General features: G+C 39.6%; 1 protein-coding gene across 3 annotated transcripts in view; it reads left to right on the top strand.

Annotated features, from left to right (window-relative positions):
- SWAP70 (switching B cell complex subunit SWAP70) overlaps nucleotides 1–22,225 on the top strand; it is a 76,303-nt gene that overhangs the window by 15,242 nt on the left and 38,836 nt on the right. For all 3 annotated transcript variants that reach the window (XM_068988361.1, XM_068988360.1, XM_068988358.1), the window contains exon 2: nucleotides 8,066–8,206. In XM_068988361.1, coding sequence (XP_068844462.1) covers nucleotides 8,066–8,206 — 141 coding nt within the window. The remainder of the gene's footprint in view (nucleotides 1–8,065; nucleotides 8,207–22,225) is intronic.

Below are 22,225 nucleotides of genomic sequence, written 5' to 3'. Positions count from 1 at the left end.
AGCTATTAGCCTTTTTTTGTTTATGGTGTCTCTTTTTAAAAGGAAATTTAAGAACTTTTATGTGGTCAGATTTACCAGTATTTTCTTTCTGATTTCTGAAGAGGGCCAAGTTAGTGAACTATTCAAAATAACTTTTTAAAGATAGTCTATTTAAAATGTAATCCAGTGGCATATCCTGTAGTTTGTCGTCGTTGTTTAGTTGCTGGGTTGTGTCTGACTCTTTTGCAACCCTGTGGACTGTAGCCTACCAGACTTCTCTGTCCATAGGATTTCCCAGGCAAAAATGCTGGAGTGGGTTGCCATTTCCTTCTCCAGGGGATCTTCCTGACCCAGGGATTGAACCCGGGTCTCCTGCATGGGCAGGGGGATTCTTCACCACTGAGCCACCTGGGAAGCCCATGCTGCAGTTTAATGGTGTGTGTTCTGTGGACAGCATTGTAACAGGTGATTTTGCGTTAGCTATCCTGCCTTAATGTGTCTGTGAGTGTTATATTCCTATTGAGTCCTCCCTTGACCCTCTGCTAGTCACTGAAGGATATGGAAGAACAGTTTTAGGCAGGGTTTCCTCCCTCTCTGAGCCACAGTTAGGTATTTGAGATATTGCTAATGTATGAAGCAGAATTCACGTAAGTGCTAAATAGGAGTTCAGTGGGCAGAGGGGGCAGTGAAGGATTCCTGGAGTTTATGAAGAGTGACTGAGTCTTGAGTGATGCGACTAGGTAGCAGATGACGCTTCCAGCACAGGACTTGACTGTGGGGCAGGCAGTTAGCAGAGTTGGGTTCTTGGTTCCGATTTGTTACTCATCAGTTCAGATCATTTCAGTCTCTCAGTCATGTCTGACTCTTTGCGACACCACGGACTACAGCATGCCAGGCCTCCCTGTCCATCACCAACTCCCGGAGTTTACTCAAACTCATGCCCATAGAGTCAGTGATGCTATCCAATTATCTCAGTCTCTGTCATCCCCTTCTCCTCCTGCCTTCAATCTTTCCCAGCATCAGGGTCTTTTCTAATACATCAGCTCTTCACATCAGGTGGCCAGTGTTGGAGTTTCAGCTTCAGCATCAGTCCTTCCAATGAATGTTCAGGACTGACTTCCTTTAGGAGGGACTGGTTAGATCTCCTGAGAGTCAAGGGACTCTCAAGAGTCTTTTCCAACACCACAGTTCAAAAGCATCAATTCTTTGGCGCTCAGCTTTCTTTAGAGTCTACCTCTCACATCCATACATGACTAATAGAAACACCATAGCTTTGACTAGATGGACCTTTGTTGCCAAAGTGATGTCTCTGCTTGTTAATATGCTGTCTAGGTTGGTCATAGCTTTTCTTCCAAGGAGCAAGCATCTTTTAATTTCATGGCTACAGTCACCATCTGCAGTGATTTTGGAGCCCCCCAAAATAAGTCTGACACTGTTTCCACTGTTTCCTCATCTATTTGCCATGAAGTGATGGGACCAGATGCCATGATCTTCGTTTTCTGAATGCTGCGTTTTAAGCCAGCTTTTTCACTCTCCTCTTTCACTTTTGTCAAGAGGCTCTTTAGTTCTTCCTCACTTTCTGCCATAAGGGTGGTGTCATCTGCGTAGCTGAGGTTATTGATATTTCTCCTGGCAGTCTTGATTCCAGCTTGTGCTTCATCCAGCCCAGTGTTACTCATGATGTACTCTGCATATAAGTTAAATAAGCAGGGTGACAACATACAGCCTTGACGTATTGCTTTCCCTGTTCGGAACCAGTCTGTTGTTCCATGTCCAGTTCTAACTATTGCTTCCTGACCTGCAACAGTGTGTGTGGCTTAGACAAGTCTCAGGCCTCAGTCTTTTTATCAATGAAATGAAGAGATAGGATATATCCTAAGATTGTTGTCACTGCTAAACTTATTATGGTTTTACTGTCAAAGGAGGATTTTTGGAAGGAATTTGTTCAGCATTTATTGAAAGCCTTCTGCGTTCTGAGTAGCATGCTAGGTACTCTGGGAATGCAAGGGTGGGTAAGACATGGACCTTTCAGAAATTTAGTCTTATGGGAGAGAGTAAATCATGTGCAGGAGTGTAAGATAAGAAATACAGAGTGCTTGGGAAATGCAGAATGGGGAAGACCGTCTTGATTTGGGGTGGTGGAGGCTTTAGAAAGGAATGGCATTTATGTTAGGTAGAAATGGAGGTGTAGGGGTGGTTGGAGCAGAGGCCTGGAGGGGGACAGGGAAGTGATACAGGGCTTGCTTGATGTGCTGTACTCAGTCGCTTCCGTTGTGTCCAACCCTTTTGCGACCCTATGGACTATAACCTGCCAGGCTCCTCTGTCCATGGAATTTTCCAGCAAGAATACTGGAGTGGGTTTCCATGCCCTCCTCCAGGGGATCTTCCTGATGCAGCGGTTGAACCTGAGTGTCTCCTGAGTCTCCTGCACTGCAGGCGGGTTCTTTACTGCTGAGCCACTGGGCAAGCCCCTAAGGTGTTCTGCGTAAACTTGTTTGGCTAGTTTTGTACAGTTGGTGCAGAAGGGTGGGAAAAAATAAGGCTGAAAGGTAAAGTGGGACTGGCTTGCCAAAGGGCATAAACCTCCGTGGTTTTTACTTTTGTAGGCTTTTTATGACTTTTAGACAAGGTGGGAACGTGAGGTAAGCAGCCCTTGAAGATGAATGTGGTAGAAGTGGCTAAGATGGTGATTGATTGCATTCAGGGACTTGAGTCAGAGATGACGTTGAGATTTCTAAGGCTGCATATAATACAGATAATTTAAGAGAAAGCAAGCAGGCTTTAAGCAGTGACAAGCAGGACGAAAAGATATTGTCAGGAAAGGGAAAACGAGTCCTTGTGGTAAGGGGTGGGATTTCTATTAGGACAATGCTCTTAAGGCAGGGCATAGCATGGGTAGGAAATTGGTCATTCTGTTAGGAAGAGTTTTCTGGTAATTCGCCATCAGCTTGAAATTTTATTAATCAGACAGGAATTTTCACGCTTTAAAAAAGATTACCCATTATGAATTTTAGTTCTGTAATTGTGTCCCTTGAGATAAGCTTGTTGGGATCTCCGCCCCTCTTTTTTTCAGTGTTGAATTTTGCCCATTACGCACATCCTGTAAAGGGAAACTGTGTGTGACTGGGGGTCGGCGAGAACCTTTGTAATCTCTGCATCTTTGGGAGGGAGGAGGGTGAGCATTAGGCACTCGTGTGTGTTAAAACACTGTGTTCATCATCCTTGGTTTCTTTCCATGATAGTTGGAGTAAAATACTTAAAAAGGGTAAACGGCAAACCACTGAACAGGAACCGACCACACGAGCAGTTAGTCATTTCTTGTCGGCAGAGGCCCTGCAGAAGCACTGGCAGACAGCTACGAGGGAACTGGAATGATGAGGGCCTGGCATGGATATGGATCTTTTATTGTAGTAACAATAGTTTATTCTTCGGATTGAGGAATGAGACCAAAGTTGCTTAGCAATTATGTGGGTGTTGAAAGAATGGCCTTTGGAGGAGCAGGCATTTGAAGTAGGATAAATTCAGCTTTCTCAAGAAACTTATAGTGATTAGCGTGATTCAGGGGCAGTCCTTTTACAAGTCAAGAACATGCAGTCCTATTTCCTCCTGATGGCTTTGGTCCTCATCTGTTTTCCAGTTTTCTCATCTGGAGAGGAGGATGGTAACTCTTGGAACAGTTTTCCCCAAAGGCAGGTGTTGGGAGATGAGGGCTCCCAGGAAGAGAGTGGTCCCAGATTTCTAGGCAGATGTGGTTCTTGACCATTGGATCTAACTTCGCTCCACTAAATAGCTGTAGCCATCTTGCTGGGTGCTGGAGAACTGACCTGGTGGGCACGGGTCCCTCACTTCCCTTAGCAATAACAGACACGCATGGCCGCAGCACACAGGTCACTTTTGTATGGTCAGGGCTCTCTGTTTGTCCACGAGGAAAGGGGAAGTGGTAGGGCATGGAAAGGGCACCAGAGTGTAAGGTTTGGGTTCCAGTCCTCATTTCACTGCACCAAAAACTATGTGATCTGGGAGACATCTCCTCATCTCTGAATTAGCTTCATCTGTACAGAAGCAGTACTGGCTACTCTCCAGGGGTAAGACTAAAAGCAACGAATGGATAGTGTGAGTCTACTCTAAAAGAGCATCAACTGCTTACACTTTTTTTTAGTGTAAGTTTATGGAGATTTTATGTCTTGTTACTAGTTTATATTCTGGCCTTCAAGAATCCTCTTTTTTTTTTTTTTAATACCTTTTACTTAAAAACTTTGAGATACTGTTGTTACTTTGTTTAAGAGGACTTTCCTGTTCTAGACCTTACTAACAATGAAAAAAGCTGAATTTCTGATCTAAACTATAGTTCTTTCTGTTGAATTCATGAAATGAGTTTTGGTTGACAGTTAAGGATTGGACTTTTCAAAACATTAGTTTTAGAAACAAGTCACCAACTCTTCATTTTGCAGTGAGGGTGCTGAGACTAAGCAAGTAAGCAGCGAAATATTCTAATATTTTAAAAGGGTAAATGGCAAACCGCTGACCAGGAACAGACCACATGAGTACAGTGGGTACTCAAGTCTCCTCCTCCAGGGTCCTTTCATATAATCTGATGCCTCTCTCACATTTTGCTTAACTAAAATAAGGTGGTTAAGAAGAAACTTATCCTTGAATTCAGTTATCCCTGTATTTTTTAAAAGTTCTGTTTAATTATCCATGGTTGGAGTCTAGGGTTTAAATCTAAATCTTCAGTGAGGTCACTGGATTGAACTAAAGCACCTACACAAAGATGTTGCTTTTAGAAAACTGGAAACATAATTATGTTTCTTATTACTGGAGAGTGTTGGACCAGGGTTTACAAAACCTGACTTAGTCTCAGTTCTCCTAAGTCACCTTAGTCAAGAAAAACAAATTTAATCTCTTTGAGCCAGTACTCACCATCTGTAAGATGGGAAGGGTGACAATATAGCATCTAAGGCCTCTACCAGTACGTTAGTTGGAGGGTCTGTGAAACCCAAAGGCAGAGAAAGGGATGGGTGTGGGAGAGATTGGTGTCTCCTTTTTGTACCCAGAGAATTTTGCATTAATCAGTTACTTTTCTCATATTATCCCTCTATCTGGAAAACCTTCCAGTTGCCCTTTTCCTACCCCAAGTGACAGTGAAAGTGGTAGTCACGATCAGTTGTATCCGATTCTTTACGACACCATGGACTGTAGCCTGCCAGGCTCCTCTGTCCATGGGATTCTCCAGGCAAGAATACTGGAGTGGGTTGGCATTTCCTTCTCAAGGGGATCTTCCTCACCCAGGGATCGAACTCCGGTCTCCTGCATTCCAGGCAGATTCTTTACCATCTGAGCCACCAGGGAAGCCCTGTCCTACCGAAAAGCTCTCCTTATTTTAAGGCCTAGGTTACATTTCATTTAATATATGAAGTCATTGTAGCACACACTATTCTTTCTGAACTCATTTATTGCCCTTGTACCTTATTCATCCATTAGTCATGGTACATTGCTGTGGAATATGTCTCCCTTTTATACCTAATTTTTAGGGGGTAAGTTAATGTAGAAGATAAAGTGTAGAGTTCGAAGGTAAGTCAGTTTAGCTGTGTGGTACTTCCTGGTGGTCCAGTGGCTGACTCCACACTCCCAATGCAGGGGGCCTAGGTTCCATCCCTGGTCAGGGAACTAGATCCTGCATGCCGCAGCTAAAGATCCTGCCTGCTGCAGTAAAGATTGAAGATCCTGAGTGCTGCAACTAAGACTCAGCGTAGCCAAATAAATTAAAAAAAATTTTTTTAATAAATATTAAAAGATTTAATGTGAGCTTAAGCTGGCCATTAAGAAAAATGTGTGTGTATGTATATATGCTTAATTTTTAAAATAGCTATTACATTTTTTGAATAGGTAAAAATTTTTTTTTTCTAGAACTTAATAAAGAGGGAAATCAAACTAGTTTTTCCTCCACTGTTATTTGTTTCTTGTATATCCTTGTAGAGTTTTTAATTTTTTTTCTTCCTTTTTCTTTTACATAGAAGCACACTGTATGTAGTCTTAGGTACTTTTTTTTTTTTTCTACTTAAGGCACCTGGGAGATCTTTTCATATCACTACACACAGTTAAGTTCCTCATTGTTCTTAATGTTTTATGGATATACCATAGGTTAACCTGTGGTTGGGAGTTTTTACTTGGGTAAAGTCCCAAATAATTTTAAAATCTGAAAGACTTTTGAGCCTTAGAAGAGGACTGTGTTCTTTATTTTTCTGTATTTCCACAGTGTGTTGCCATTTTTAAGCACTTTATATTCTTGAAGTAGATCCTCACAAAACCTCTTTGGAGATAGATAATTACTCTGTAGGTGTTACAAGGTAAATAAAGAAAGGAAATATCTATTTAGGATTTTCTGACTGTGGTGCAAGATTCAGTAAAAGCTCCACCGTGCCCTTTTCATGTGCTGTGCTACTAGCAAATAGAGAGTTTACTTGAGAAACACAGCCTGCTTTGTAGGGCTGATAAAAGTCTTAATTACTTCATTTATAACCATTTGTGTACTTCCTTCACTTTACTCACTTCCTTAAAACCAGCAGAGCATGTAGAAAAGGATCTCCACATAAATGAAGCTTTGAGAAACAAAACAAATGTAGAAAGAAGATATGCAAATGTTATTTTTATAGATTAATTTTTTAAATTGTAAAGAATCCTAACTGAAATATATGTATGCAGAAAAAAGTGACTTGCTTAATGGAATTGGAAGTATTCATCGAGGTGGATGTGGCTCCTTAAGCAATTGAATGGGTAGGGCTGAGAAAAACAGGGAGGATTTTAACCTGGGATTTAACATCTAATAAGATTCTGTGTTAGAGGAAGTACCGACTTAGCTGTATAATTTGACTTGTTTAGAATGCACAAATGAGATGGAAGGAATTTAAGTTTTATTTTTAAATTTTCACTTAATACGAAACACAGTTAGTGCTCAAATAGCCCAAACTGCTAACTCAACTACCTGAATGTTAAAGTATGCATTTAGACTATGTCAAGACCAGAACGCAAATTCTCTACAAAATATTTTCAGCCATTTTGGTGACTCCTGAGATAATTTTGCTATTGATTTTTTTAATATATTTTTAAACCAGGCACTTGATTTCTTTCTCTTTTCATATTTATACCCTTTTATTTGGCCACCTCATGTGAAGAGTTGACTCATTGGAAAAGACTTTGATGCTGGGAGGGATTGGGGGCAGGAAAAGAAGGGGACGACAGAGGATGAGATGGCTGGATGGCATCACTGACTCGATGGACGCGAGTCTGAGTGAACTCCGGGCGTTGGTGATGGACAGGGAGGCCTGGCGTGCTGCGATTCATGGGGTGGCAGAGTCGGACACGACTGCGTGACTGAACTGAACTGAACTGATACTCATCCTGAAAACTTATCATGGAGTTATAGAGATGGTTGGATGAGTAGAGATTACTAATCAATATTTGATATATATTAACTTGGCCTTTCTGTTGAACAAAAGAGAGAAGTGAAGCGGAGAGAGGTTGGGGCCACCCTGGCATGGCCACCTTATCTAGAGCCCCCAGCTGCAGCTCTTCAGTAACCTTGTGTTTTCTTTTACAGCTTTAATTGACAGACACTGCTCTGCTTGGGGAGATGTTCAAGTCTGAACACATTCTCTTGCTCTTTCCCCCCTTTTTCTTTCTAATGTGGGCCAATTTATAAATGCCTACAAGGAGTACGTGCAGAAGGGAATGGCAATCCACTCCAATATCCTTGCCCGGAGAATTTTATGGACAGAAAAGTCTGGCAGGCTGTAGTTGGTGGGGTTGCAAAGAGCTGGACATGACTGAGTGACTAACACACACAGGAGTACTACAGATCTTTCATGGAGACTGGCTCATTGTAGGCAAGTAAAAGAGACTCGTTTGACATGAACCGAAACTGAAGAGGGGATGAGACCCTGTCGATGACAAGCGGGGAGCCTGGCAGCTGGCAGTTTATTTTTCATCTTTCTCTCCCCAGGGTAGGGGGCAGCCATCTGTGTTCCAAGAGTGAAGTGCCACCTGCTGCTTAGTGGATGCTCTAAACTGCTCTCTTTCTCCCTTACAGGTCCTTTCCCATAACTTGTGCACAGTGCTGAAGGTTCCACATGACCCGGTTGCCCTTGAAGAGCACTTCAGGGATGATGACGAGGGACCTGTCTCCAATCAGGGCTACATGCCTTATTTAAACAAGTTCATTTTGGAAAAGGTATGAGTCTAACCTCTTCCTGCTTATAGCGGTGTTCAGGTTACACATTTCAGGTGGGCCCCACACACCCTTGTTGGTGAGTTCCCTAAGGAGCTTAGTTATGAAGCATCTCGAGATAAATCAGAATGAAAGAAGAGACTGGCAGTGCTTCCTCTTTCTCTCTCTTCTCCAGTGTCTTCTAAACCTTGGTTCTATATTTTTACAGTTGGCTCTTTTTTCTAAATTAAGAACTGTATTTTGTGTTAATCTGTACCTGTCTTCTCTTCGGGAGCTTTTCTTTTTTCTTTTTAAATTCTGGTTCCACATGTACCAAAATTGTTAAAGCATGGATTTAACATATGATTTTTTGTTTTGAATTCTGGTTCCACATGTACCAGAATTGCTAAAGCGTGGATATGATGTGGTAAAATATCTATACTTTATAGATATTATACAGCAAAGTTTTCATCCTGGACTTTTCTGGGTACCACGTGGATGTTTTCTCTGATACGTTATGACTAAGGATGCTATAAACTGTTAGGTGTTTGGAAGCCAAATATAACCTACTGGTATTTTCTCATTTGAGTTCTCCTTTGGTTTGGATAATTAAAAATTGACACATTAAATTGTTAGATTTAATGTTCTTTTATTTTTTTTTAAGAAAATAAATTAATGGCACATTTAATTAAAAACATTTGTGATTTAAAAGTTATGAAAGGTTGGAATTCCCTGGCAGTCCAGTGGTTAGGACTCTATACTTTCACTGCTATGGCCTGTGTTCAATCCCTGGTTGGGGAACTAATTTACTGCAAGATGCAGCCAAAAAAAAAAATTAAGTAGAGTCTTAAAAAATTATATAAATTAGCTTGTTATTAAATAGGCAATTAGTACAAATATATGAGATAAAAAGTAAATTCCCTTTTTAGTCTGAGTCTTTAGGAGTAACAACTTTTAATTATTTGCTGACCTTTTTATATGCATGCAGACACATACCTATATAATACATAATGTTTTATTTCTGTACCAATAGGATCATGGTACATAAAGTTCAGTTTGTTTTTTTAACTGAGCAATATATTACTTTCATCTTTCCATATTATGTACATTTAGTTTAGATATGAAAAGTAATCATATATGCACATTAAGGGTTGGGAGTTCCTACTTTTGCTTATTTATAATATATAGTGTGAATTTTGGGGGTATATGTTAAAAATGTCTTTCAAAAAGTGACAGTGATAATACCTTTAAATTAAAAATAAAATACATTATAAAAGCCTACTTTCTAATCACCTAAATACCGTAACTACTGACATATTTTTTCCTATGATTAAAAAAATTTTTATAGCTATTTATATGTATAAATTCTTTTTATAATTTAGTGTCTTTTTATAATAGCAAAGTACAGTAACTAAAATGTATAATAATGATTTAAGTTAGTGGTTTGGAAAATGCCAAAATGTCGGTCAGCATTTTTTTTTTAATCGCATTTTATTTTTTAGAAATTTTGCAGCAAAGACTGTCAAAACTATAGTCTGTTCATTTAGGTAGTATTCTTTGTACCTGTATCTATTATTTCATATAAGCCTCAACAATACAATTTTTGCTCTTTATTTGTATGTGTGTGTATGTTTATATAAATATAAAACATTGCCGTGGTCATGCTTTACTTGGAAAAGAAACTGCAGAGGGAAAAACCACACCAAAATGAAATGTAAGACTTAAACTTGCGAAAACCACCTATTGTATGATCCAGTTTATATGAAATGTCCAAAATAGGCAAACACATAAAGATACAAAATAGATTAGTGGTTTCCAGAGGTGGAGGGAAGTGGGAATGGTGAGTGACTACTGATGGGTTTGAAGTTTCTTCTTGGGGTGATAAAAATGTTCTAGAGTTAGATAGTAATGATGATTGTAAAACCTGTGAATATACTGCTGCTACTGCTGCTGCTAAGTCGCTTCAGTCGTGTCCGACTCTGTGTGACCCCATAGACGGCAGCCCACCAGGCTCCCCCGTCCCTGGAATTCTCCAGGCGAGAACACTGGAATGGGTTGCCATTTCCTTCTCCAATGGATGAAAGTGAAAAGTGAAAGTGAAGTCGCTCAGTCGTGTCTGACCCTCAGCGACCCCATGGACTACAGCCTTCCAGGCTCCTCCATCCATGGGATTTTCCAGGCAAGAGTACTGGAGTGGGGCGCCATTGCCTTCTCCAGTGAATATACTGAATGCTACTAAAATGTACACTTTAAGAGTGAATTTTTTGGTATGTGAATTATATCATGATAAAAAAATTTTTAATTATATAGAAACTTACATGTGACATTTCAAATCTTCATAGTATGATGCTATACTATTTTCTTTTTGGGCTGCCTTCTGTTCATTGATCAGGTAGCTCATTTGTGCTTATAGTTGTATTATAAGTCAGTAAGGGTTTTTTTTTGGTTTGTGAAGAAATTCTTTTCATTTAGAAAATATTTCCTCAGCTTTATTGAGATATTACTGATACCTAATGTATGTAAATTTAAAGTGTATAGCACTATGAGGTGTATAGCATTATGATTTGATACATGTATATATTGTGAAATGATTGCTACAATAAGGTGACTTGTGTTAACATTGCCTCCCATAGTTACCTTTTTGTGTGTGGAGGGACTATAAATTTTAAGATCTGGTCTCTTAACAACTTTAAATATATAGTAGTATTGTTATTGTCACAATGCTGTGCAGTATATCCCAGACCTTTTTCACCTTAAAGCTGGAAGTTTGTACACTTTGATCAGCATCATCCCATTTCCACTACCCCCCTCCAGCTCCTGACCACTGCCATCCTATTCTCTTATTTGTTTCTAAGTTCATTGTTTTAAATATTCTACATAAAACTGAGAACATATGGTATTTGTCTTTCTCTTAGATTGTCTTAGCCATGATTAGTTAGAACAGCTTCAGAATCCTGAGTTTACCATTTGATATTTCTGCGTTAATTTAAATAAAAGTCAAGAGGTTTTGAATACAACTATAGTGATGAGAACGTTTATATTCCATTAACAGCCCCTAAGATGAGAGAGCCTGTTGATGAGGGTGAAAGAGGAGAATGAGAAAGCTAGATTAAAACTCAGCATTCCAGAAACTAAGATCATGGCATCCGGTCCCATCACTTCCTGGCAAATAGATGCAGAAAAAGTGGAAGCAGTGACAGATTCTACATTCTTGGGCTTAAAATCACTGTTGATGGTGACTGCAGCCATGAAATTAAAAGAAGCTTGCTCCTTGGAAGAAAAGCTGTGACGAATCTAGACAGCATATTAAAAAGCAAAGACACCACTTTTCATACGAAGGTCCATATAGTCAAAGCTATGGTTTTTCCAGTAGTCATGTATGGATGTGAGAGTTGGACCATAAAGAAGGCCAAGTGCCGAAGAATTGATGCTTTGGAATTGTGGTGTTGAAGAAGACTCTTGAGAATCCCTTGGACAGCAAGGAGGTCAAACCAGTCCTTAATGAAATCAACCCTGAATATTCACTAGAAAGGCTAATGCTGAAGCTCCAATACTTTGGCCACCTGGTGCAAAGAGCCAACTAATGGGAAGGGACCCTGATGTTGGGAAAGATTGAAGGCGAAAGGAGAAGAGGGCAGAAGAGGGTGAGACGGTTAGATAGTGTCACTGACTCAGTGGACATGAATTTGAGCAAACTCCAGGAGATAGTGAAGGACAGGGAACCCTGGCGTGCTACAGTCCATGGGGTTGCAAAGAGTTGGACATGACTTAGCAACTGAACGGCAACAACAGCAGGACAAGTGGTTAGCGTATGAAGCCTTCCCAGATCCCACATAAGGGGTCAGGTTAGGTATACTCCCCCTCTTTTCGATCAGTGCCTATTTTAATCAAGTTTAGGCTGTATGAACTAGAAGCAAGACAGTCTGCAGTGGACCGTCAAACCCAAAGGACCCCCTTTCTCTGTGCCTCTAGGACAAACAATGCCTAGCTCCCTAATTTTTAACCCTAAAGTATATATGTTAGCACTCTGGCATCATGGACTTTAAGGAAATAGACAAAAACTTGTTGTCTTCCCTACTTTATATAAAAATGTGTTTAAAACATACTACAACCTCATTGTATTTTTACTTTTAAAAAAAATTTCAGTTTATTTAAACCAAAATAAAAACCAGAAACAGTTCACACAGTAAATATGTCTTATATTTGGCAAATGTTTGATGACCTGCTGTGTGCATGTGTTTGAGCTTAAAAATTAAAAAAAAAAGAATTATGTCTGTTATTAGAATATATGGAACATACTGGGAAAGTCTCAGAAACCTGGAAATTGTGGTTTTTCAGTGCTAGAATTTGTGTGGGCTGGAAGACTAGATAGAGAGACATGGTTGAATATCTTGAGGTGCTGTACCCTGATACCACATTTTGTTCTCCTTGATGTAACTTTCTTTAAACACCTTGAGCTTTAAAGTTTTAAAATGTTCTTTGTTTTAGTATTCAGGTATTTAAAAGTTTTGTAACTGGGGGAGTAACTATATGACAAACCTAGACAACATATTAAAAAGCAGAGAGATTATTTTATTACTGACAAAGGTCTGTATTGTCAAAGTTGTGGTTTTTCCTGTAGTCATGTATGGATGTGAGAGTTGGACCATAAAGAAAGCTGTGTGGAACAATTGATGCTTTTAAACTGTTGGAGAAGACTCTTGAGAGTCCCTTGGACAGCACGGAGATCAAACCAGTCCATCATAAAGGAAATCAGTCCTGAATACTCATTGGAAGGACGGATGCTGAAGCTGAAGCTGAAACTTCAATACTTTGGCCACCTGATGCAAAGAGCTGACTCATTGGAAGGGACGCTGATGCTGGGAAAGACTGAAGGGAGGAGAATGGAATGACAGAGGATGAGATGATTGGATAGCATCGCTGACTCGATGGGCATGAGTTTGAGCAGGTTTTGGGAGTTGGTGATGGATTAGGAAGCTTGGCGTGCTGTTGTCCATGGGGTCGCAAAGAATCAGGCACGACTGAGAGACTGAACTGAACTGAACGGAGCAACTATAGCAGTATTTAAGAAGTCCAAAATTAGCCACTAAATTTGGGGAAAATCTTATTCACAGAGCAAGTGAGGATGTGATGAAACAGTGAGCCCTTGTTTATTATTGCTTAGCCACCTGGAGTGGAATTTTGCCAGGCTTTCAGTCCAAATAAAGCAGCCAAGGTTTCCATGATGTGGGTTTAAATTGAGCAGATTGGTGCCTTGTTTTGAAACTTGGTTGAAAAAAAATGCCAGTAGTGACTGAAGAGTGTTAACAGAAAACCTAAAGATTGTCATCAGTTATGTAATGAATATATGAAATGATGATTAAACATTTGCAATATGTGCTTTTATACACACACACACACACAGAGTCTGATTTGATCCTCATGCTAATCCTATGACGCATAACTGGAATTCTTATCCCCATTTAACTCAGGATGAAATAGAGAATATAGCTAATAAGGGGTAGATAGGTTTTGAACCTAAGCCATTTCACTTCTAGACCAGAGAGTCCTTTTAACTGTATGTACTATTGAGGGATTAATTACTACTTTGCAGAATTAATACTTTTCCAGTTACTGGATATATAGTAGGGGCCAGGGGAAAGTGGTTTGAAAACCATTCTGATCATCTCAAACTCTCTCATCCAGCGTCTAGTTCCCTTAGGTTCTTTCTCAACTGTTTTAATGTAGTTTTTCTTTTTCTTCAGTATCTGGTGTTCCTCAGTGTTCAGTTTGGTCATTTCTCCCCTGCCTCGCCCCCCCCCCCCCAGTTATTTGAGAGGTTTTTCTGCCTTTGCCTAAGAGAGTTACTCAGAAGGGGTTGAGACCAAGAGATAAAGTATAATGAAACTTGCTTTGCAAAAAATAATTTTTCCATTTGGTTTCTGTATTTGCTTCTTCAGAGGGAATAATTCATGTTGTTCTTCACATTGATAGAATTTATTTTCAGCTTTCCTGAGACTTCAGATGATAATCTTGTGTGTTCATGTATTGAATATTTTGCCTCTGCTGATTGTTAACTGTTTTCTTGTTTGTTGAATTCCTTTTTTTTTTTAAAGTAAAGAATAGGATTCTGTAAACATCCAGGAAGAATTTTGAATTTTTGTGAGCTCCTCCCCACCTTTTGGGGACAAAAAAAACAACACTGTGCCTGGATTATCTGACAATGAATAATTGAAGAAAGTGGTATATTGTTACTTTTTAAATTTTGAGCCCCAGTCGACTACATTGGAAACTAGTTCTGAGACTTCGCTGGTAGTACAGTGGATCAGAATCTGCCTGCCAGTGCAGGGGACACGGGTTCAATCTGTGGTCTGGGAAGATCCCACATGCTGAGGGGCAGCTAAGCCTGTGTACCACAGCTGGTGAAGCCCACTGACCACTGAGCCTGTACTCTGCAGTGAGAAGCACACACACCACCATGAAGAGTAGCTCCCACTGGCTGCAGCTAGAGAAAGCCTGTGTGCAGCAACAAAAGTCCAGCACAACCGTAATTAAAAAAACAACAAAAACTAGTTCTGCCTCAGCGTGTTATGAGGCAATCTAAACCTTTCATGAGCTTTAATAGCCTAGTTGGCTTCTTCATCCAAATCGTTGTCAGTTGTTTTCCCTGATTGTACACATTAAAGGTTGGTCTGGGCTATTTGACTAAAAACCAGTAATCCTTGGTCAATAAGCCACGTCCTAATTGGGGGATTTACTGCTTTCTAATGTAATCCTTTTTTTGATGTTGTTTTTGTTTTGGGAACACTCACACATACAAAAGAAAAATACACACAGAGAGCCATTTTTTTCAATATAATGTTTCTTCTCTCTAGCAGTCTGCATTGTTTTCTTAGGCTGGACGTTATACTTTCTTCCCAAATGCTTACTGTCCCTTAGTTATAGTTCTACCATAAAATGAGTTTTCAAATTTCTCTTACCTTTAGCACTCAAAATGTTGTCAAATGTATACCTAACAAGCATCATTTAATAGGAAATGGGGCGTGCGTGTGTGCTGAGTTGCTTCAGTTATGTCCAACTCTTTGCAACCCTATGGACTGATTCCGCCAGGCTCCCCTGTCAGTGGGATTCTCCAGGCAAACATACTGGAGTGGATTGCCATGCCCTACTCCAGGGGATCTTCCTGACCCAGGGATAGAACCTACCTCTCTTAAGTCTCCTGCGTTGGCAGGTGGGTTCTTCACCATTAGTGTCACTGGGAAACCCGATAGGAAGGGTGCTGCTCTTAAATTCCCCAAACCAGGCTTTTATATGATTCTTATTATCTTTTAGCCTGTGTTGTTTTTTCTTTCATTGTTGCTTGAAAGTTACATAGTATTAATTTAGAACACTGGCCAAGTTGGACTCTACATTTTCATCATGTTTGTGAAGTTATACAGGACTAAAAACTTCTGAGTAATTGAAGAGGTTCCATGCTGAGAAGTGTGAATGACTTTATGTCATTGAACACCGTGGCCAGCAATATAAATCTAAAACTGATGTAGTCTAAAGAAATCCTATGTTTTTTTAGTGTCACTTCTTTATTACAGTAATCAAGAGGGAGAGTAACCTTGCTTATTCATGCCTGCAGTGTGGGGCATGTGGGATCTTAGTTCCTCAACCAGGGATCAGACCTGTGCCTCCTGCAGAAGCACAGAGTCCTAACCACTGGAGTGCCAGGGTATTCGCAGAAGTATTGCTTTTTAAGGTAGCAACTTTAGTGAGATATAATTCGTATACCATACAAGTATTTTTAAAGTGTACATTTTGGTGGTAAAAACCATATCCATTAGCACTTACTGTCCTCGCCCTCAGCTGTAGGCAACCACTGGTCTACTTTTTACCTCTATGGATTTACCTCTATCTGGACTTATACAATGTGACTGGGACCGTGTGACTTTTGTGTCTGTCTTCTTTCGTTTAGCATCATGTTTTCAAAGCTCATCCATGCTGTAGCACCTAACAGTACTTCATTTCTTTCCATGTCCAAAAAATATTCCATTTTGGATATACCATATTTTGTTGGCACATTCATTGGATGATGGATGTTTTGTTTTCTTCGCACTTTCTGGTTACCATGAATTTACTGCTGTGAGCATGCATGTTCAATTTTTGTGCAGAGGCATGTTTTCAGTTCTTGGTTATATACCTAGGAATGAAGTTTGGGTTATGTGGCAACTCTGTGTTTAACCTTTTGAGGAACTGTCAAGTTGTTTTCCAATGCAGCTATGCATTTTACTTTCTGCCAGCAGCGGCTGAGGGGTCCAATTCCTTCATATCCTCATCAGCATTTTGTTTTTATTATAGCCATTCCGGTGGATAGGAAGTTCATAGCTTACTGTGTTTTGATTTGCATCTCACTGATAATTAATATAAAATACTGTTTTTAAAATTTGTTTTTTATTGTAAAGGTAATAAAAGGGTATTATTGAAATTAAGAAAAAAGAACTTATTAAGAAAATATGTATCATCCATAGTTTTAACATACAGAGGCAGTCACTGTTAGCATTCTGATATGTTTGTTTTGAGTTTTTATTTTTATTTTATTTTTGTGGCCACATTGTCTGGCTTGTGGGATCACAGTTCCCAACCAGAGATTGCACATCCGTGCTCAGCAGTTAAAGTGTGGACTGCCAAGGAATTCCCAAGTCTTTATTTTTTAAAATGTTTTTATATATTGTTTTTCGAGGGATCATATTGAACACTTAACATTAATATTACCTGTCCCATGTCATTGAATTTTTTAAAAAACCTTGAGTATAAGGATGCTAATATTTATTTAGAGTCTGTTGTGTTTCATATACTAAATGTTTTAAACAGATGTTCTAATAAAGTCTTTATGTCAACTCTGTAGGTTAAGTACCATCATTACCATTTTAAAGATGAGGAGATGGGCCTTGGGTTAAATGCTTGCTCAAGGTCACCCAAGTACTAAGTGGTATTCAGTGATTGTATAATAGTTTTGTACTTTATAACCACTTTTTTGGTGGACTTTTTATTTTTTTCCCCACTCTTTTAAATAATAGTGACTATCCTAGGTGAATCTTTATCTGACTTTGGTTCTCTTGTTAGGATAATCAACAAGTATTGATTGAACAATAAGTATTGATTGAACAACAAGTAATTAAAGTAGAATTATTGATCAAAGAGTATGAATGCTTTCTGAGAAAAATTTCTGCTGTTTCTAAAGCACTACATTGACCAATTTCCCTGTCTTTTGAGAACTGTTTCTGTTCCACAGCAACTTTAGTCTTGAGCTGGGTTTGTATGAAGTTTCTAGTTTAGAGAACATGTGAGTTTAGTTTTGTAAATACTTTTAGTACCTTGAATCAGAATTGAGGTGGTATCTTATTCTTCATATGTATGAATCTTGATGTAAAGTAAAAATTTTATGTAAAAATCAAAACCACTCTACATATTTCTTTCTTGGAAATTATCTTCGGTTTGGACGCCTTGAAACCACTAGCAGCAATTATTATTAAATGTAAGACTATTGATTTAATATGTGTGATACAAACTAGAATTCTGGAGCCAGTTTGTAGATTTTTGGACCTTTTATAGTTTGAATGGGCCTAGAGACCATTTCAATTTATGGATTTATTTTGATTGAGGTCACATTGGCTATTGAATGCATGCCCTTCACTGGCTTTCTGTTGTTTTTAGGTAAGTCCAGCATCTTCATCATGACACACAGGCCCGTGTTCAGTTTGGCTTCTGCAACCTGTCTAGCCTTCTCTCCCCTCCCTCTTGCTCACTTCAGGGCAGCCACCTTGGCCTTCCTCAGATTGCTGGGCCCCTTCTTGCCACAGAGCCTTCAGGCACGCTGCTTGCTCTGCTGGGAGGTTCCCTCCCGGACCATGTGGAGGCCTCGGCTTGATTGTCACTTCCTCAGGGAGGTTTCTCCAGGTAGCACCCCACCCATTCTAGACCTAACCAGCTTTCCTGTAATGTACACTTGCGACATTATCTGTGCTTTTGCTTTTTTACCACACTTTTCACCATATCGGTGGTTGTGTTATTGCTGTATAGTTTGATCTCTTATCACTCCCCTGGAGTGTAAGTTCTAGGATGGCAAGAACTGTTTCACCCATGTTGATGGGTTGTGGTTTTTTGTTTTTTGTCTTTTTCCTTTGTGGTATGTGCAGGAGCTTTTAAGTTTGATGTTATTTTGTCTAATTTTGCTTTTGTTGCCTGTGCTTTATTAGCATCATGTCTAAGAAATCACTGCTCATTCCAGTATCATGAAGTTTTTCCTCTATAGTTTCTTCTAGGAGTTTTATACTTTTGGGTCTTACATTTAGATCTTTACTCCATTTTGAACTTAGTTTATGAATATGGTGTAAGATAAGGGTCCATCTTCATTCTGTTGCATGTGGACATTCAGATTTTCCAAACTTTTTGTTGAAGAGACTGGCCTTTAAGTATAAATGAGGGTTTATTTCTGGGCTTTCTATTCTGTTTTATTAGGCTATGTGTCTGTCATTATGCCAGTACCATACTGTTTCTCTTTTCTTTCTTTCTTCTTGTTTTTTGGTCATGCTGAATGACTTGCAGAACCTTAGTTCCCCAACCAGGAATCAAACCCATGCCCCCTGCAGTGGAAGCTGCTGCTGCTAAGTCGCTTCAGTCGTGTCCGACTCTGTGCGGCCCCATAGACGGCAGCCCACCAGGCTCCGCCATCCCTGGGATTCTCCAGGCAAGAACACTGGAGTGGGCTGCCCTTTCCTTCTCCAATGCATGAAAGTGAAAAGTGAAAGTGAAGTCGTTCAGTCGTGACCGGCTCTTCGCAACCCAATGGACTGCAGCCCACCAGGTTCCCCGTCCCTGGGATTTTCCAGGCAAGAGCACTGGAGTGGGGTGCCGTTGCAGGGGAAGCATGGAGTCCTAATCACTGGAATGCCAGGGAATTCCCTAGTATGTACTGTTTTGATTACTGTCTTTGTAGTAGGTTTTGAAATCAAGAAGTATAAGGCTTCCACCTTTGTTTTTCTCAAGATTGTTTGAACTGTCGTGGACCTTTGAGATTCCGTATGAATTTTAGGGTAATGTTGTTTGTTTCTGCAGAAAAAAAAATGCCATTGAAATTTTGACGGAGATTGTGTTGAATCTGTGACAAATTGCTTTGGATAGTGTGGGCATTTTAATAGTATTAAGTCTTTCAGTCCACGAGCATAGCATGTCTTTCCATTTATTTATGTCATCTTTAATTTCTTTGAGTAATGTTTTGTAATTTTCTGTGTACAAGTCTTTTTACATCTTTGGTTCAGTTTACTCCTGAGTATTTTTGATGCTATTGCAAATCAGATTGTTTTCTTAATTTTCTTTTCAGAAAGAAAAGAAGCTTCTTTCTTTTCAATTTGGATGCCTTTTATTTGCATTTCTTGCCTAATCTCTGTGCCTGGGACTTTCAGAACTGTGTTGAATAGAAGTGATGAGTGTGGGCATCCTTATCTGGTGCTTGACCTTAGAGGAAAAGCTTTCAGTTTTTCACCTTTGAGTATGATGTTAGTTGTGGACTTTTCCTGTATGATCTGATTTTGTGCCTTTTTTCTAAAAGGTGTAAATGTCATCATTTAATACGCTTTTACCTTTGAGTGTTCTTAAACTAAAGAATAGTATTGACAGATTAGAATATAGAGAAGTAATAAGCCAAACAAGCAACTTATTAAAAATTAAGTAAGACACTGAGCACTTGCACTTACATTAAAAAGCCACTGTTTATCTCCTGGGAAAGCTAATTTATGGAGAATTTGCTTGGTTTCTGATCCCATTGCAGTCTGACTTTATACACAGACTTTTCTTGGCTGTCTTGAAGATAACTAACTAGTGACCAGTCAGTTGCAAAACCAGCAACTGTCTTTTCTTACTGACTCTTTCTTAATTTCTCTGTAGCATTTGGCACTGCAGTAACTCCTCCTTATCTGTAGTTTCTCTTTCCGTGGTTTCAGTTACCTGTTGTCAACTGTGGTCTGAAAATATTAAATAGAAAATTCCAGAAATAAAGAATTCGTAAATCATTGTATTTTCTTCTGAGTAGTGCGATGAAATTGAACCTTTTTGCTCCATCCTACCCAGGACATGAATCGTCCCTTTGTCCTGTGTGTCCCACCTGTTAGTCAGTTAATATCCTTCTGGGTTATCAAATTGACTGTCATAGTATTACAGTGAACACATGAGAATGTGTTCAAGTAACCCCCCGTTTTTTGTGTTTTTTTTTGGCCATGTCACTTGCAGGATTTTAGGTCCCTAACTAGGGACTAAACTTGCAGGATTTTAGTTCCCTAACTAGGGACTGAACTAGGGCCACAGCAGTGAAAGCTCCAAGTCCTAACCACTGAATGACCAGAGAATTACCAAGTAACTCTTATTTACTTAAAAATGGACCCAAAGCACAAGAGTGGTGATGCTGGCAAGTCAGATAGGCCAAAGAGAAGCTTTAAAGTGCTTCCTTTAAGTGAAAAGGTGAAACTTCTCTACTTAATAAGGAAAGAAAACATGCTGATGTTGCTAATATGTTTGGTAAGAATGAATCTTTTATCCGTGAAAGTGTGAAGACAGAAAAAGAAATTCTGCTAGTTTTCCTGTTGCATCTCAAAGCTGCAAAAGTCATGGCCCAGTACACGATAAGTGCTTAAAGATGGAAAAAGCATTAACATTTGTACAGTAAGATATTTTTGAGAAAGAGAGATACCACATTCATGTAACATTTATTACAATAAGTTGTTTATGATTTTTCTTTTTATTATTATTACTGTTAATCTTCTCTTATGCCTAATTTGTAAATTAAACTGTATCATAGACTTATATGTATCGGAAAAAAACATGTGGTTTCAGATGTCCACTGGAGGGCTTGGAACTTATCCCTCATGGATAACGGGAGACTGCCGGGTTGGTCAGACCTTCTTCTTCTTGTTTGCTCACTCAGTTTTTATGTCTTTGTGGTTCTCCTGTCACTTGGATTGTTCTTCCAGTCATCGCAATCCCTGTCCTCCTCTCACTTTGTAAATGTGCCGATCCTTTGAGGCTCTGCTTTGATTCCATCCCTCTTCTCACTTTGTGTTTCCTCTCCGTGATCTCACTGACCGTTGTGGCTTCAGTCCTTGTCGGCATGCAGTTGATTCACAAACCTGCCTTCCCTCTTAGGCTACAGTTCCTTCTTTGATTGTCTTCAGACGACATAAATGTCTTACCAGAACTGCAGGTTGAAGGTTCGCATGGCTGAACACTTTATCTTTCCCTCTCCCTTGTGTTTGTCCTCTTCACCCTATGGCTGTGTCCCCGAGCGTGGTTGGGGTGCTGCTCCTGCTCCGCCTTTGCGCGTGCAGTCTCCTTTCCTGTCCTTTGCAATATTATTCCTTGTGCTGTTTCACTATGCCTTGAGGTCTGCCCCAAATACCGTCTTTTCTGCAAAGTACTGATCTGGCCTGCAGATGACCTGGCTGTTCTTTGCTCTAAAATGGGGGGTTTCCTAAGGCTATTTACTTATTGAAATTATAAAGTTCTTTGTGATTTCTGTCTGTGTTTGCTTTTCTAGCCATGAATCAGGCCACTCCCTCTCAGGAAGCCTTAATTCACCACATGACCCACATAGACTCACTTCTTGTTCCTCGGAGCAGAGCTTTTTGCTTCCATGCATATGTCGTTTCCCCTGGTGGCAGATCTTCCACTTAGTGTTTTTTAGGGCTGTGGGTATTTAGAGTTGATAAACTGGCCTTTGAGACTAGTCCCGTAGAAAAGCCTTCCATCATATAAATAGAGTCCTTCGTCTACTGAGTTCTACAAGCAGTTGGGCATAGAAAAAAGGGATAGAATGTGAGCTTTGATTTAAACTCCAGTCTTGATATTTACTAGTAATGTAAACTTGGTACCCAGTTTTCCTGAACATGTTTCCTGATCTGTAAAATGAGGATGATATTTAACCTTCATGGGGCCAACACAAAGTTTAAATGAGAAACTGCATATAAAATGCCAAGCATATGCTAAGTCCTCAATAAATGGTGTTTAAGAAAAAAAAAAATGAAAAGG

The sequence above is a fragment of the Capricornis sumatraensis genome, chromosome 16 (assembly GCF_032405125.1).
Source record: "Capricornis sumatraensis isolate serow.1 chromosome 16, serow.2, whole genome shotgun sequence".
Lineage (NCBI taxonomy): Eukaryota > Metazoa > Chordata > Mammalia > Artiodactyla > Bovidae > Capricornis > Capricornis sumatraensis.
This window is presented reverse-complemented; position numbering and strand designations above follow the sequence as displayed.